This window comes from Megascapheus bottae, chromosome X, assembly GCF_031878675.1.
Source record: "Megascapheus bottae isolate mThoBot1 chromosome X, mThoBot2.hap1, whole genome shotgun sequence".
NCBI classification, from domain to species: Eukaryota; Metazoa; Chordata; class Mammalia; order Rodentia; family Geomyidae; genus Megascapheus; species Megascapheus bottae.
In genome coordinates, this window is record NC_143547.1 from 27,907,248 (window position 1) to 27,922,453 (window position 15,206).

Consider the following 15,206-nt stretch of genomic DNA (forward strand, 5'->3'; position numbering starts at 1 on the left):
CACTAGTGCCTGGCTCATCCGAAGAGTCTGACATTCTATTCTTTGGAGTCTATGTTATATATCCCCCAAAAAGGCCTCATGGATGGATTTATAGTTATCTAGGTAGGTGCAGGTTAATCACAGAGGCCCTTAAAAGTGGACAGGAGTGTAAAAAAGAGGCAGAGAGGTACAATAGAAACACAGCAAAGGCTTGTCCTGATGATGCTGGTTTAAAGATAGAGAGGGCCACAAGCCAGGGAATATGGGTGGCTTCTAGAAGCTAGGCACAATTCTAAACAGACAGAAAAGATATGGGACCTTCTTCCTGAAGGGAAGTGAATTCTCTCAACAACCTGAACAAACCTGCAAGTGGCTTTCATCTCTAGACCACAGCTCTACCCACACATGGAGAAGCCAACTGAGCTGTACTCTTCTGACCTACTGAACTCTCAGACAGCTGTGAACTTTGTGGTAATTTCTTACTTTAGCCGCCCACCCCAACTAAAATGGAACAAATAAACTATGTGACTTGATTGGCACTTTTTCAAAATGTCATGGACCTAATCTCAGTGCTTGTAACAAAGTTGATAAAACTAGGAATTAAGTCCCTGAAGGTGCTACATTGTTAATTTCCTTTCCCTTAAAACTCTTCAGATCTTCATCTTACCTAACCCAGGACTACTTCTTGTCTTACACACAAATGACCTGGGGAAATGGCAAAATAGAAAGAAGGAAAGAAAGAAAGGAGGGAGGAAGAGAAAGAGTATTTTCAGACTCTGCTTTTGCTTGATAGGGTAAAGTGTGAGTTTACACTTCTAGAAAGTTCTCTACTGGGCTGTCAGCACATTCAGAGTAGCCAGGATGGGTTTGAGATCCCTCTTCTCTTGGTATACCAATCTCTTAGGGACAGAGAGTTGTCTATCTTTTGCAGGCACATTCCTAAAACGTGATAGAAAGTCTGATATATAAAAATGCTCCATAAGTATTTGTCAAGTGCATGAACAGTTTAAAAATTTCAGTTTTTAGAAAACAAAACCAGGGAACGGGAAATCAAGGGGACCAAAGAAGGGAATTCCAAGGCATAAAGGGAAAGTTTTGAGGGGTGGGGAGGGAGGTCAGATAATAGTCATTTGAGCTAAGTCATTTCACCAACTGTTTTAAAGTTAAAAATGTAGGTGGTTGGGTATCAGATTTCAGCTTGCAGGAAGACTCCAGAAACAAATGATGGCAATTTACTCACAATGTCCTAGGTCCTTGCAACTATAAACAGCTCCTTTCCTATGGTACACACACACACACACACACACACACACACACACACACACACACACACACACGATTTCCTTCCCTTCACATTCCATTAAGGTGGATCCTGTGGGATGGTCAGATTGCTACATTAAAAGTGTTCCCAAGGGGGCTTCATCAATGAGCACTTTTCTGGTAACATGAGGAAGGAAGTGAAGTGTCTGTAAGTCCGGCCAAAAGACATCTCAGCTGTGTCTGGTCTGGCATGAAAAGTTCTCCCCCTTTTCATGGGGTGAGAAGTCACCCCTGGGGGCTGGGCAGCTAGCTTACTTCCAGCTGGGCTTGTTTTTGTTTTGGTTGCAGAGTCACCAAGACCTCCTGAGAAATAAAGCAATAGCATTTTTCTGCTCTTGTTTGTTCTAATGAGTCAAAGTTGCCTGGGACACAAAGTTTGAAGTCTGCTCACAATACTCTTATGCTTTTCTTCACTCAGAACCTAAAGTTCCAACCAACAGCGCCTTTTCTGGTCCCACATGAGCTAATGGTCGGCAGCTCTGTAGCCATGACGCTGTTTACAATTTCAAGCTTCTAGACGTAGTGAGGAAAAATCATCCTTGCAAGAAGAAATGCTTTCCCTCCAGATATCTCGATTGCTGTCTGCTTGATGTTTTTAAGTTGATCATGTAGAAACAAAGAGGTCAAGAGAAAGGGCTATTCTTTCTTTCCCAGTGGTGGACAACCAATAAAACTGTCTCTGCCTATGATTTCAATTTCATACGTGATCTGGACCTCCTTCAAGGGAGACTGCCAGGAGTCAAGATTTCATCCACAGTTATCTCCCTTGTCTCCCCACTATAGCTGAGCGCTCCCAGTCCTGCTGCAGGAGACTCCCAAGGACAAGGTCAGGCTGTGAGGATGTGGAGAGTCTGAGAAAGCTCTTTCTGCAATAAGGACGTGAGTCACTGCTGGAGCCTGGGGAATAAAGTTGGAAGGTTGCCTGCTTCTCCAAGCCTGGCAGCCATCCTAAGGGCTTTGCAAAGGTCAAGGGAACAAACCTTAAGGGCCCTTCTTCATGATTGAGAGACTGGAAAGGAGGTCAGGGAAAAGCTGTGACATAGCTCCAGGCTGGTAAATGGTAGGGGCAGAGAGAGGCATGTAGACTGTAGCAGAAGTCACTGCCAGCCCATCCAGTGTGTGTAGACAACAAATGGAGGGTCCCATTCCTTTGGAGAGGGGGGCTATTTTAATAATCATTGCTTAGAGTAAATTCCAGAGCCTTGAGAACTTCTGATCTGCTGTTCTTCAAATATTTTCACAGAAAAGTGTCAGAAAGTTCATTATTAAATCTAATTCCAAACAAAGCATTTCTAGTGTGCAAGGTTTTACTAGGTATATAATAAGATCTGTAGTAACCCAGCAAATAGTTTCACTTCCTTCAGCAGGGGAGGGAGTACAGAAGAAGGAGCCACAAGTAACAGCATGCTATTTCGATTGGTCAGGAAGCTTCCAGATGAACTCTCTTCTCTATGCTGATATCCAGCTACTCCTGGGTATTTTACTTTTAAAATGTCAGTCTTTCTCATCCCTTAGTCTCACATAACTCCCCAACATTCTCCCTCTTCAGCTTCTACCCTGGAAAACAGAGGTAACTGTAGTGACCTCAGAAAGTCATGGTCCAGATGACAATGAGGGAGTCCAAGTAAAGTACACCCATGGAGCAATGGATCCCTCATTGGTAACTTCTTTTTTTGTTGTTCTGTGCCAGTACTGGGCTTGATCTCGGGGGCTTCAGCACTCTCCCTAAGCATTTTCACTCAACACTAACTCTATCACGTGAGCCTCATTTCCACTTTTGGCTTTTTGCTGTTTAACTGAAAATAATCCCATTTAGTTTTTAGACTTCAAACAACAATCCTCAGATCTTAGCTTCCTGAGTAGCTATAATTATAGGTGTGAGCCACAAGCATCCATCAATTTTAACATTAAAAAAAAAAAACAAAAACAATTGTGTTAGGCCTGGAGCGTACCCTAGTGGTAGAGTACTTGCATAACATGCACGAAGCCCTGGGTTTGATTCCTCAGTATCACATACTCAGAAAAAGCCGGAAGTGGTGCTGTGGCTCAAGTGGCATAGAGCAGAAAGTGTACAAGGACAGTGCCCAGGTCCTGAGTTCAAGTCCCAGGACTGTCAAAAATAAAAATCATTTCTTCCCTGAAAAGAAGCATTTCTTATGACTTACCCCTTGCAAGACTTGAAAGCTGTCATTGTTGGGTGGTGGGTCTTGATCTGGATCAACACCAACTCTAAAAGTTGCCACAGAGAAAGACAAGGAGAAAAGCAGAAGCATTAGCTCAGTCCACAGCAGCCTTGTAGGCTGAAAATCACCACCATCTTCCAAAGCAGAAGGAAAGGAAGGCTGTCATGCGGAAGTCAGGTGATACTCCACAGCAGATCCCTGACAGCCAGGGGTAATAGAGCCTGTGTGTTCACACACTAAGCAAGGCCTCTGGGAAAACAGCAATGGCGGACAACTTTCCAGCTGCCTTCCTGTACCAGGTGATCCTCATTACCAAAATGTGGGTCCCTCCTGCTTAGCTATGTCCTCACTTCTGCCCTGACCTACTTTAATATCCTTACCATTTGTCATGAAATTCCTTCAGATACACAGGGAAATATTGAAGAAATCTATAGGAAACGCCTATATGTCTACTGCTAAGATATAGTCAGTCATGGTGCTTGAACTCAGAGCCTGGGTACTGTCCCTGAGGTTTTTTTTTTTGTTTTGCTCAAGGCTAGCACTCTACCACTTTTAGCACAACTCCACTTTTAATAAAAGATAAAAAAAAGTCTCACAGACTTTCTTGCCCTGCCTGGCTTTTTGAGCCTTCTGTAGCTTGGATTATAGGTGTGAGCCACGTGTGAATAGCCAACGTTTTTTTCAGCACATTCTTCACTACCCATCTATCTATAAATCTCTCCATCCCTCATGTTATTTGGAGGATATATTGAAACAAAGCAACAGATATCAAGTACACATTCCTGATCTGAGCATGGGTAGTGACAAGAGTTTTTCCTTGATCACACTTGAGAGAGACTTCTCTTAATCTTCTTCCCACTTAGGCCCTGACTTCTGTCTCTGTCTTGTGGGTACACTGGATTTTAGCAAGAGCTTTCTTAAACTGTTTAGCCTCAACCCTCTACCCTTGATAGCTGATTTCCCTCAATCTCTGATGGGAGTTTTCCTCCATCATCCCCAGGTAGTGCTTGATCCATCACTCTGGCCTGCCTTCAGCAAGAACACTGGTAGGTGGATTTAGCCAGAATCCCCATTACCTCTGATGTCTCGTCTCAGCCACTTTCTATCTATTGGTTTCTCTCACATATACTTTCACAATCCATCAGAACAGTCCCTATATTAAACATGATGATCCCGAATGGAGTCTGCCTTACCCATTAATCAGTGTCACTGTCATGTTAGGGACCAGAACTGCTTGGACTCTTCATGCCCTGCCCCCAGCATCAACAATGACCTGAGACACACACTGCAGAACAAGAACTAGAAGAAAGAAAAGGGAAAGTGGCAACATGCACTTACAATGAATTCCCCAAAAGTCCTGGGGCAATTGTTTGGCATAGTCATATGTTACATGTTGCTTTATGTACCTGTTAATCATGTAGCCCTGCACCTTCCAGTCTCTGAAGCATAGAATTGTAACATGAACACTGGGTACCAAAGAACAATGGGGGAATCTTAAAGATATTAGTGACATCCTCACTCTATTCTTTGTTACAAGGAAATAGAAGGTATAAGCTGGGTGCCAGTGGCTGAGGCCTGTAATCCTAGCTACTTCAGGAGGCTGAGATCTGAGGATCTCAGTTTAAAGCCATCCCAGGCACCAAGAGTCCATGAGACTCTTATCTCCAATTAATTACCAGAAAACCGGAAGTGGAGCTAAAGTAATAGAGCGCTAGCCTTGAGGAAAAGAGTTCAGGGACATCACCCAGGCCCAGAGTTCAAGACCCATGACTGACAAAAAGAAAAGAAAAATAAAAAAAAGAAATGAAAGGTGTCATAGAAGGTCAAAAGAGAAGGAAGAGAAACTGGAGTGTTTAACAGATTACATTGTGTTTGAACAGGAAGAGAGGTGCCAAGTGGGCTTCAATGGGGATGTCTTTGCTGTCTCTGTTGAATCCAGTGAGCAGACACTGGACACAGAAAGTCCCATGTTCTCTCCTCTTCCTCTCCTCCCATCTTTCTGTTTTGTTTTGTTTTTTGCCAGTCCTGGGCTTGAGCTCAGGGCCTGAGCACTATCCTTGGACTTTCTCAAGGCTAGAGCTCTACCACTTGAGCCTCAGCACCACTTCCTGCTTTTTTCTATGTATATGGTACCGAGGAATCGGTAGCATTACAGGGATATTTGGACCTGAAAAACCTTCTATTTCAGAGGTTCAAGGACTGACCACGAAGATCACAAGATAGCTATAGGGCCAAAGTATGTAATGCATACAAGTGGTTAAAAAAGAGGCCACATATTGAATTCCTCATTGCTGACCTTTAACCCACAGCCTTTTTTTTTAACCGTCTCTTAATCTGTGTTCTACATGCTGTTAGACTCTCTAAGACCAATAGCCAAGAATCCAATATTAGGCCACTTCATGCTAGATTAATTTACTGAGGATGAGCTGTCAGGTGCAAATTTTGAGAGGCAGAGCACAATAACAACAGTAACTCACAGAAACCCACCAGGAGGCAAAGCTGTCCCCAGCACAGTAACTACTGAGAACATGAAGTATAGTATGGCAAGACTATGTCACTTCAGATCTATCACTGATAATCCCTCTGTTCTGCACTGTGAGATTTGAAAGAGGTGCATGCCTTAGTTCTTGTAAATGGCTTTCACATAAGTAATGATAAAACAATCTAACTTTATCAGCTCAGATGAAATAGGGGACCTATAGATAGCGGAGAACACTTACAGGTATAACCAACATAGTCACACATGAAATTTACCTCCATAAATTCTGTACACTCATCTCTGCTAGGAGAAGAAAATCTGTATAACAAAAATAAGTTCAGTTTAACAAGAATTGCATAAGAATACTAGACTTGGACTATTTTCAGTTAAGTTCTAGAAACATCAGTGGAATTCTTCTATTCATCATAAGGCAAGGAAGCCAGATGTAGGTAGCTAATGCCTAGGAGGGTATGGTGGTACACAGCTCTCCTACATCAGGAAACTGCTTGACATAGGGAGATTGCAGCTCCAGGCAGGCACTTGGGCAGGAAGTAATCCCTTATCTCAACAATAATAAATTTGCAAAGGGGCTGGAGTTATGGCTCAGTGATTGAGCACCTGAGGAATAAGCACAAGACCTTGAGTTCGAAATCCTGTACCACGGAAAAACAGCAAATGCAAGGATAAAAACGCTAGTTAAATGAGACATGTTGTAGTCAAATTTCAGACAATGCAGCTGTATTCAAATCTGACTGTGTATATCCCCTGCAAAGCTGTTCTTCTGAAGACAGTACCACCCAGTGGCCTTCTCTGTAGACACTTGTTATCAAACATCCTTCTAAATACAGTCCAAGCTCTTGACAGTACAGAAGGTAAAGGACATCCTGTGCTTTTCCCACACAGTGGGATGTGGCAAGGCCCCGTTGGGTCTCTTAAAGGTGCCTACTATGGGCACACATGTTTAATAGGAGAATTTCAAGAGAAGACACAGACACCTGCTTCCCAGCTTGCTACTATTTGGTAAGTGCTCCCGAAGAAAACAAACCAAGGGCCATGAGAAATATTATGTTCTTCTGCAATGTCTTTCCAGTTCAAGGCTGTTTCCGTTAGGGTGATTTCATAATTACTTTTCTGGCAGGCTCAAGGGCTCCTTGGACCAGTCCCCAAGGATGACATAGAAACCTTGGGCTCTCTCTACAAAAGGCTCCACCCTTGGGGTAGAGCCCAGAACCAAACTAGTGTTCTGGAAACAAGAGATAAAACAATGGGCCAGAGACCTTGGTGTGGTGCTCGGCAACAAGAAAAGATCATTGACAGGATTTCAGGCACAAATTTGAGGCTGAAGAAGACTTGATGTAGTCCCCTAGCAACTTTCTGAAATCTCTAGCTTCAGACAATTGTCCAGAATATCTATTTCTCCTGCTATAATGCTTCCAATCCAGAACACTGTATGTAAGTCTGGAGGTGTTGGGCTGCTTTATTCGATTGTAGTTTAACTTGAGCTCATTGGAATATACACACAATGCTCTTTCCTTCAAGAAGGAATTGGATGATCATTATTTTTCATGACAAATGAGACAAATGTGAAAACCCCATACTTAATGAGAAAAAAGCAATCAAAATGATATGCTCATTCTGGAAGGAACCATTTCCCCTTTAGTAAATTTTTCCATTTTGATTAATGGATGAGTGTCATGAAATCTCAGACAATTTAGATGTGTTGTTCTCCTTGATTCTACAGTATTGTGGAGATGCTGAGGAGGGACACCAGGGCCTTGTACATACTGAGTATGTGCATCATCATTGAGTTCTATCCCTAGCTACCCATAACTTTTTAAAGAGTTGAACAGCCCATTTTGAGGAATTGAGACACACACCTTTGTTCATATAAAACCGTGATCATCATATTCTAAGTGGAGTCTCTTCCCAAGTGTTAGAATTTAACACTTCCCTAAAAGACCTTCCTTCTTGAAGGTGGGCTACAAAACTGGTACTTAATGTCACATCTCCAAACATGAAATTTTGAGAGAAAGAGAAAGACAGTGTGTTAGTTTTGTGCAGTAAGAAAAAAATGTGTGAACTCCTTGAGTTCTTTGAGTACTTCGGTTAGGGCTGGGAGCAAGGCCCTGAGATCAAATTCCAGTATCATCAAAAGAGAACAAAAGACAAACACTACAATTAATTTTTTTGGTTAGTTGTGGGGCTTGGAATCTGGACTTCGCCGCTGTCCCTGAACTCTTCAGCTGAAGGCTAGCACTCTACCTCTTGAGCCACACTGCCACTTCTTGTTTTCTTGTAGTTAATTGAAGATAAACGTCTCATGGACTTTCAAGCCTGGGCTGTCTTTGAACCATGATCCTCAGATATCAGCCTCCTGAGTAGGTAGGATTACAGGCATGAGCCACCAGAGCCTGACTAAAATTAATTTCTTTTATGTCATTACAGTGTGTATCTGGGACATGATAGTTCAAGACCCCATGCTCCATTCAGGTTTTTGTCACTGTCCTCAGGGAGTAAAATATTTTCCCAGTGTCAAGAACAGAGTTAGTGCCTATTTTGCATTTGACATATCCTATCAGCACTGCTGATGCCACCTAGAGACCCAGAAAGGGAAGAAGAAATAGAATGATTCACTTTGTTTGCTCTTACATCACCACTTACAAATAGAAGTATATCATAAAATAACTGGATACTGAGAAACAAATTTCATTTATCCTTTTGTTTAAAACATTCACTGTATCTCCTGAATCATCATGAGAAGGTACAAATACATAACTGATTGACTTCTGGCACTAGGGCTTGAACTCAGGACCTTGAGCTTTTGCTTGGCCTTTTTGCTCAAGGTTCATACTCTACCACTTATCCTACGCCTCAATTTTTAGCTTTTTACAGGTTTATTGGTGATAAGAGATGTACAGACCTTTCTACCCAGGTTGGCTCCAAACCTGAATCCTTAGATTTCAGCCTCCTGAGTAACAAGGACTACAGGCATAAGCCTCCAGCACCCTGCACAAACATACATTTTTCAAAATTAGAACAGCACTGCTACTTTATTACAAAGATGTAAGTTCTAAGGAGATAATGGCTGGAATATGAAATTTTGGTTCTCTGAATGAGTTACAGGCCTTATTTTCTAGGTCTTAAGCAGACCTGTACAGACAACATCTCTGGCTCTGAAGCTAGGCTGCTCCTAAGGGGGCACTAGTGGTTCACACTTGTAATACTAGCTACTCAGGAAGTGGAAATCTGTGGTTTGAAGTCAGCCTAGGTAGGAAACTCTGTGAGACTCTTATCTTCACGAAAACGACAAAAAAGCAGGAAGTAGGGCTGTAGCTCAAGTGAGGAGCACAATTCTTGAGCAAAAGAAGCTCAGGGATAGCTTCCTGGCTGAGTGCAAACCCCAGACCAACACCAAAAACAAAAACAAACAAACAAACAAAAAACACAAACAAAACCACCTAAGCTCATTTGTATGAGAAGATATTTGCCAACACAGGCTTTGGATTTGACAACACATGATCCAAAACAAGGAAATAGCGGGAAGCAGGAGATTCCAGGAACAATGACCCCACCAATGAACCCAGAGTAAATGTAGAAAAAATGATTAGAATTAATTTAATTTGTTGCTAGAAGGGCTGAGAGCTAGTGCACACAGGAAAGAAACAAATCATATGAAGAGAAATATATCAGGTTAGAAAGAGGAGAAAAGCTAGGCCCAGTTAATTGTTTTCTGAGGATGCTCTTGTGTCACCTGAAATACTGCCAGCGGTGTGCGCTCTGATCCTCTTCGGAGGGCTCCTCCACACCAACTCTGGGCAGCAGAAAAGGGTCCATGAGTATGATGGGAACAACAGGGGAGACAGGAACCCTGGCCCCAATAACCCAAACCATGTCCACGAAGAGGCCATTTTACTTTCTATGTAAATTCAAATTCTCTTTTTTTATTTCTGTTTGGGAATGGGACCCAGAGTCTCATGCATGCTAAGCAATCTCTAAGCTACATAGCCATTGTAAATTGTCTCCATTCTCTAAGACTCAAAGAGATCCAGAATTGGTTAAAAAATTGCTTCTCAGCTTTGTGGCTACAGTCAATTGCAGAAGTGGCTACATTTAAGTTTATTTATTTATTTTCTCCTTTTTGCCAGTCCTGGGCTTGGGCTCAGGGTATGAGCACTGTCTTTGGGTTTTCTCAAGGCTAGAGCTCTGCTACTTGAGCCACAGCACCACTTCCAGCTTTTTTCTATGTATGTGGTAGAGAGGAATCCAAGACAGGCCTTTGTGCATGCTAGGCAAGCATTCTACCACTAGGCCAAACTCCTGGACCCAAGTGGTATTTTTAAACTGTTTCTTTTTCACTGGGAAGTAATATTTTTATTTTCATTTTAATATCTTAACTTTCTTTTCATTGTAATTAGCCAAGGTTTTTTCTACATGTATTTTAACAGTCTGAAGTATTTTATTTTAAAACATGAACTAATTAACAGAAAATAGTTTAATAATTTGGAATATTGAATTTCCAGTTTTAACATTCAGCAAAACTTTGCTTCACAAATTTGTTTTAGAATGACAGAAAATATATACACCTCAAGTATGTATTTAGACAAACACCCTTTTATTGCCTCAAAATAAATGTTTTAAAAAGAGCAGTGTAAAAGTTTTAGATATGAAGGCTCTGCAAAACCTACATCATAAGCTATCTTTCTTACTAACAAGAGCCAAATGAAAATGCGGGAACATTAATTTTCAGAGCTTAAGAACTGTTTGAGGAAGTACCTAGCTCTCATCAAAAGAAAGTACACTTTGACCCACCTACTTAATGAAATTCTTTCCCCAAACTGCTTTTCAAAAACATATCTGGAAAAACTACCTAGAATATGTCAAGTGCAAGTATTCTTGATGGTATTCTTCATGAGTGTCAGAGGATATTGAGAATACTACAAGTGTGAAAAAAATAACCTACTTCCAAAATAATATATTATAAAATTCTTTTTTTAATATCCAAACTGTGTTTATTGGGATGATTTCCCACATATCTTGGTTCACGGTGCTTCTTTCTGAAAGAACATCCTTTTTTGTAAGCCTCACTTTTCCTCCTGTAGGCTGGCAGAGAACAGTGGAGCAACCAACATACAAAACTACTGTTTGTGCATGGTTGAAGACCGTGGTGATTTTATAGCATCCTGGGCATTTCACATCCATGAAGTAGGAAATTAGGGCTCTGCACTGAGCACTTCTTCGTGTTTCCTCTTCTCTTCTTCAGAAGAAGGATGAAGGAGATCCTTTGCGAGAGGCATGTTTTTAGGAGTCCTCACAGCTGGAAAAGCTGTATTATAAAATTCTTAAAAATGTATCTTAGAGCTGGGCGTGGTGGCTCACCTCTGTAGCCCTAGTCACTCAGGAGACTGAGATCTGAGGATCAAAGTTCAAAGCCAGCCTGGGCACAAAAGGACCTAACACTCTTATCTCCAATTAACCTCTAGAAAACAGGAAGTGGGGCTTTGCTCAAGAGTAGGATGGTAGCCTTGAGCTGAAGAGCTCAGGGACAGCATCCAGGCTGAGTAAAAGTCCCATGACCCACAAAAAAATGTGCCTTAGTAATGTACTTTAGAACTCTTAAAACTATTTAGTTACAAAGCAGTGCATGGTAGTGCACACCTACCATTCTGTGGGCAAAGAATAAATGGGAGGATCATAGTCCAGGCTGGTTTGGGAGAAAAGCAAGATCCGATGTGAAAATGGTCAAACCAAAGAGACCTGGAAGCATGGCTAAAGTGGTGAAGTGCTTCAAGGCCCTAAGTTTAAATCTCGGTACTAAAAAACAAATATCCTGTTATCACTGCTCTTACCTAAAGTCCTCTCTCCAACTTTATCCTTTATATTTTCTTGTAAACAATTCATCATAAACTTTTTATACCTAGCAAAGTGTTCTTACTGTGTTTTTCAGTGATTATATCACTGCCCTCTAGTGTGTGAAAGTAACCTGTTCATTCAGCCGGCAGGCTGTGTGTCCTTCCACTTGTTCCCCACCTCATCAACACTGCCACTTCGTGGGTGTCCCTTTAAGTTGGAGAAATCCAAAAGGATGTATAGCCACAAAAAGTTTAACAAAAATAATTGCTCATGAATTTAGCAATATACACAGTTATGTACCACAACCAAGAAGCATTTATTTCAGAGAAGCAAAACCAGCTCAGTGTTTGAGAACTACTCAATGTAACCCACCATAGTAAAGGGCTAGGCAAGAAAAAAGAAACATATGATCAAGTGGTGGAGAAAATGAATTTGACAATAACATGTTCATGATAAAAAAAGAAAACTCTCAAAAAAATCCAAATAAGAGATAGGAATTTCTTCAATGGGATGATGAATAGCTATAAAAATCCTATAGCTAGTATGAGGCCTAATGGCAAAAGACTGAATGTTTCCTTTTTCATATAGAGAGCAAGACAAAGGTATCCATTCATATTCTTGTCATTAAACATAGTTGTAAAAGTCAGGAATAAGGTAAGAAAAAAAAGGCACACTGTTTGGAAAGGATGATATAAAATTGTCACTATTTGCAAATGATGCAATGGTCTATGTAGAAAATCCCCAACAATATACTAAAACAAAAACATCCCATCAGTGCTCCTCCTAGAACTAATTATTTTAGTAAAGTGACAGGATCTAATATCTAACAAAGTACATGATAAAACAACAAAATACTAATGAAAGAAATCAATGAAGAGCTAAATAAATTGTGAAATATACTCTGTTCCTGAATTGGAAGCCAGAATATAACAAAGATGTAGTTATTTGTTTTTGGAGGCAAGGACTCTCTGTATAGTCCAAGCTGTCTACAAACTCCTGTTTTAATCTCCTGAGTGCTGGGATTAGAGGTGAGTCATCATGCTTGGCCAGAGAAAGACTTTATTTTAGATACAGATAAGTTTATTCTAAAATGTATATGGAGCAGAACTAGAGTAACTATAATAGTTTTGAAGAAGAATGAAGTGGGAAGAATCCATTTACTGGATTAACTTATGCCAAATTATTGCATAGAGTTAAACAGTGTGGAGCCAAGCACTGGCAGCTCATAGCTGTAATCCTAGCTACTCAGGAACTGTGATCTGAAGATTAAAGATTGAAGCCAGTCCTGGCAGGAAAGTCTACTTGACCAGTAAAAAGTCAGAACTGGATACATGTTTCAAGTGATTGAGGGAAAAAGTTAAGAGGTCCTGAGTACAAGGCACAGTACTGGCACAATCAAAAAAAACCAGTATGGTATTATTGAAGGAATAGACACATAAATGGATGGAGTCAAACAGAAATAGGGTTGACTATATTCAGAAAGCATGTAGCATACAATGTCTCTCATCATGTGGTGCTGAAACTGAAGGTAGGGGCAGCACTATTGGTTGCCTCTTCGATAACCATTCTTGCTTTCTCCTTCCAATGAGTCCTCAGCTTAGTTTAGGCATCCTTGTCTTGTGCCTCAAAGATAGCTGTCCCTACTCTCAGGTTGGTCTAGGACTGTGTATGTATGTATGTGTGCACTTGAGTGCAAAATGCATATGTGTGGGCATGTGTGGGTGTGTGTGTATGTGGTGCTGGTCCTGGGGCTTGAACTCAAGGCCTGGGCACTGTCCCTCAGTGTTTTTGCTCAAGAACGGCTCTCTACCACTTAAGCCATAGCTCCACTTTTGACTTTTTGGTGTTTAATCGGAGATAAGAGTCTCACAGATTTTCCTGCCTTGGCTGGCTTTGAACCATGATGCTCAGATTTCACCCTTCTGAGTAGCTAGGAATTACAGGTGTGAGCCACCAGTGCCTGGCTTAGGACTGTCTTAAATGCCTACCTTTTCTACAAGGTTAAAGCAGTGCCAACAAGTCAATTCTTACTTCTCTGAAAAAATAGCATGGTCTTCCATGTGTTTGGGGGATGTACAACAGAAAAGGGTTTATAAAAAACATATAAGTAGGTATGATTTCATTGGGCACTAAGTGGTGAGGGAACCGAGTAGGTGACCAGATAAATTGAGGTGGAAGTAACCTCAGAGGTCACTAAATGCAAATATCTTAGCATATGGAAGGTCCGCCTCCTTTCTTGTCCTCATCCTGTCTCAAGGTTATTTTTTTCTTGTTTACTTGATTGTTTTGTTGCCAGTAATGGGGCTTGAACTCAGGGCTTCATGCTCTTGCTTGGCTTTTTCATTAAGACTGGCACTCTGCTTTGAGCCACACTTCCACTTCTGGAAGTAGCAGTTGCTTAGAGATAAGAATCTCACAGACTTTCCTGCCCAGCCTAGTTTCAAAACATGATTCTCAGATCTCAGCCTATTGAGTAGCTAGGCTAAAATGTGTGAGCCTCCACATACTTAGCCTATCTCACATTTTATAGAATTTCAGAACTGTTAAGTTTTTCTTTAGGTTTATATTAACAGTGACATTATTTTCCTTAATACACACTTGGGATTCATATCAGAAAGTAGAAATTCTAATCATCAGACGAAGAAAACATGCCTGAACATAGCAATCTTCTTAGAGTCCTCAGTGGGGAAAGCCTGTGAAACTCCATAAGACTTTCTGGTTTCCAATTCAAGCTCTTCTACTTAAGATGCTAAGACTTTGGGCAAACTTCTGTTCTATGTGCCATTTTCCCTAACTGTTATCTCCCTTATAGGAATTCTATAAGAATTTTCTTGAGTAGTACCTGCAACCCAAGTGTTAATGTTGACCGTTACCAAAAAGCCTTTACTTAGGTCCCTGTCTGTTACTCTAAAGCACCAGTCCAGAAATGTTGTAGCTGGCAGCGGTGAAGCCCAAGAATTCCTGCTTCCCACTAATACAAAAACCTCAGATGGAAGAGAGTATTCTCTCAACTTCAAGAATGGTTGGGAGATCCTGGTTAATTTCCTTATCTTTGAGCTAGGTACAGACTGCAGCTGACTCACAATTATAGAGGGAAATATAAAGTAAAATAGTAAAGAAACAAATGTCGCCACCTTGTGGATTGTCAGAGAATGGTGGATTGTCAGAGAATGGTGCCACATACTTTTTTTTTTTTTTTTTTTTTTTACTGCCCAAGGGCCTTTTCTTTTTTTTTTTTTCTTTCCCTTCCTTCCTTCCCTCCTTCCCTCCCTCCCTTCCTTCTTTGTGTGTGTGCTGGTACGGAGGCTTGAATTCTGAGCCTTGCACTCTCATCTCATCAGAATTTGTCTGCTCACAGCTAGCACACTAATATTTGGGCCACTTTTCTACTTCAG

At 41.1% G+C, this 15,206-nt stretch overlaps 1 protein-coding gene and 1 pseudogene across 2 annotated transcripts in view; both read right to left on the bottom strand.

Moving 5' to 3' along the window:
• Slc9a7 (solute carrier family 9 member A7) overlaps positions 1 to 15,206 on the bottom strand; it is a 134,148-nt gene that overhangs the window by 22,768 nt on the left and 96,174 nt on the right. Inside the window, exons 13-14 of one of the 2 annotated variants that reach the window (XM_090326674.1) lie at positions 9,713 to 9,772; positions 3,465 to 3,528 (exon numbers count right to left, since the gene is read on the bottom strand). In XM_090326674.1, the coding sequence (XP_090182800.1) occupies positions 3,465 to 3,528; positions 9,713 to 9,772 (124 nt within the window). The remainder of the gene's footprint in view (positions 1 to 3,464; positions 3,529 to 9,712; positions 9,773 to 15,206) is intronic. The other variant, XM_090326673.1, reaches the window with a different exon arrangement.
• On the bottom strand, positions 10,937 to 11,255 carry LOC150040647 (small ribosomal subunit protein eS27 pseudogene; annotated as a pseudogene).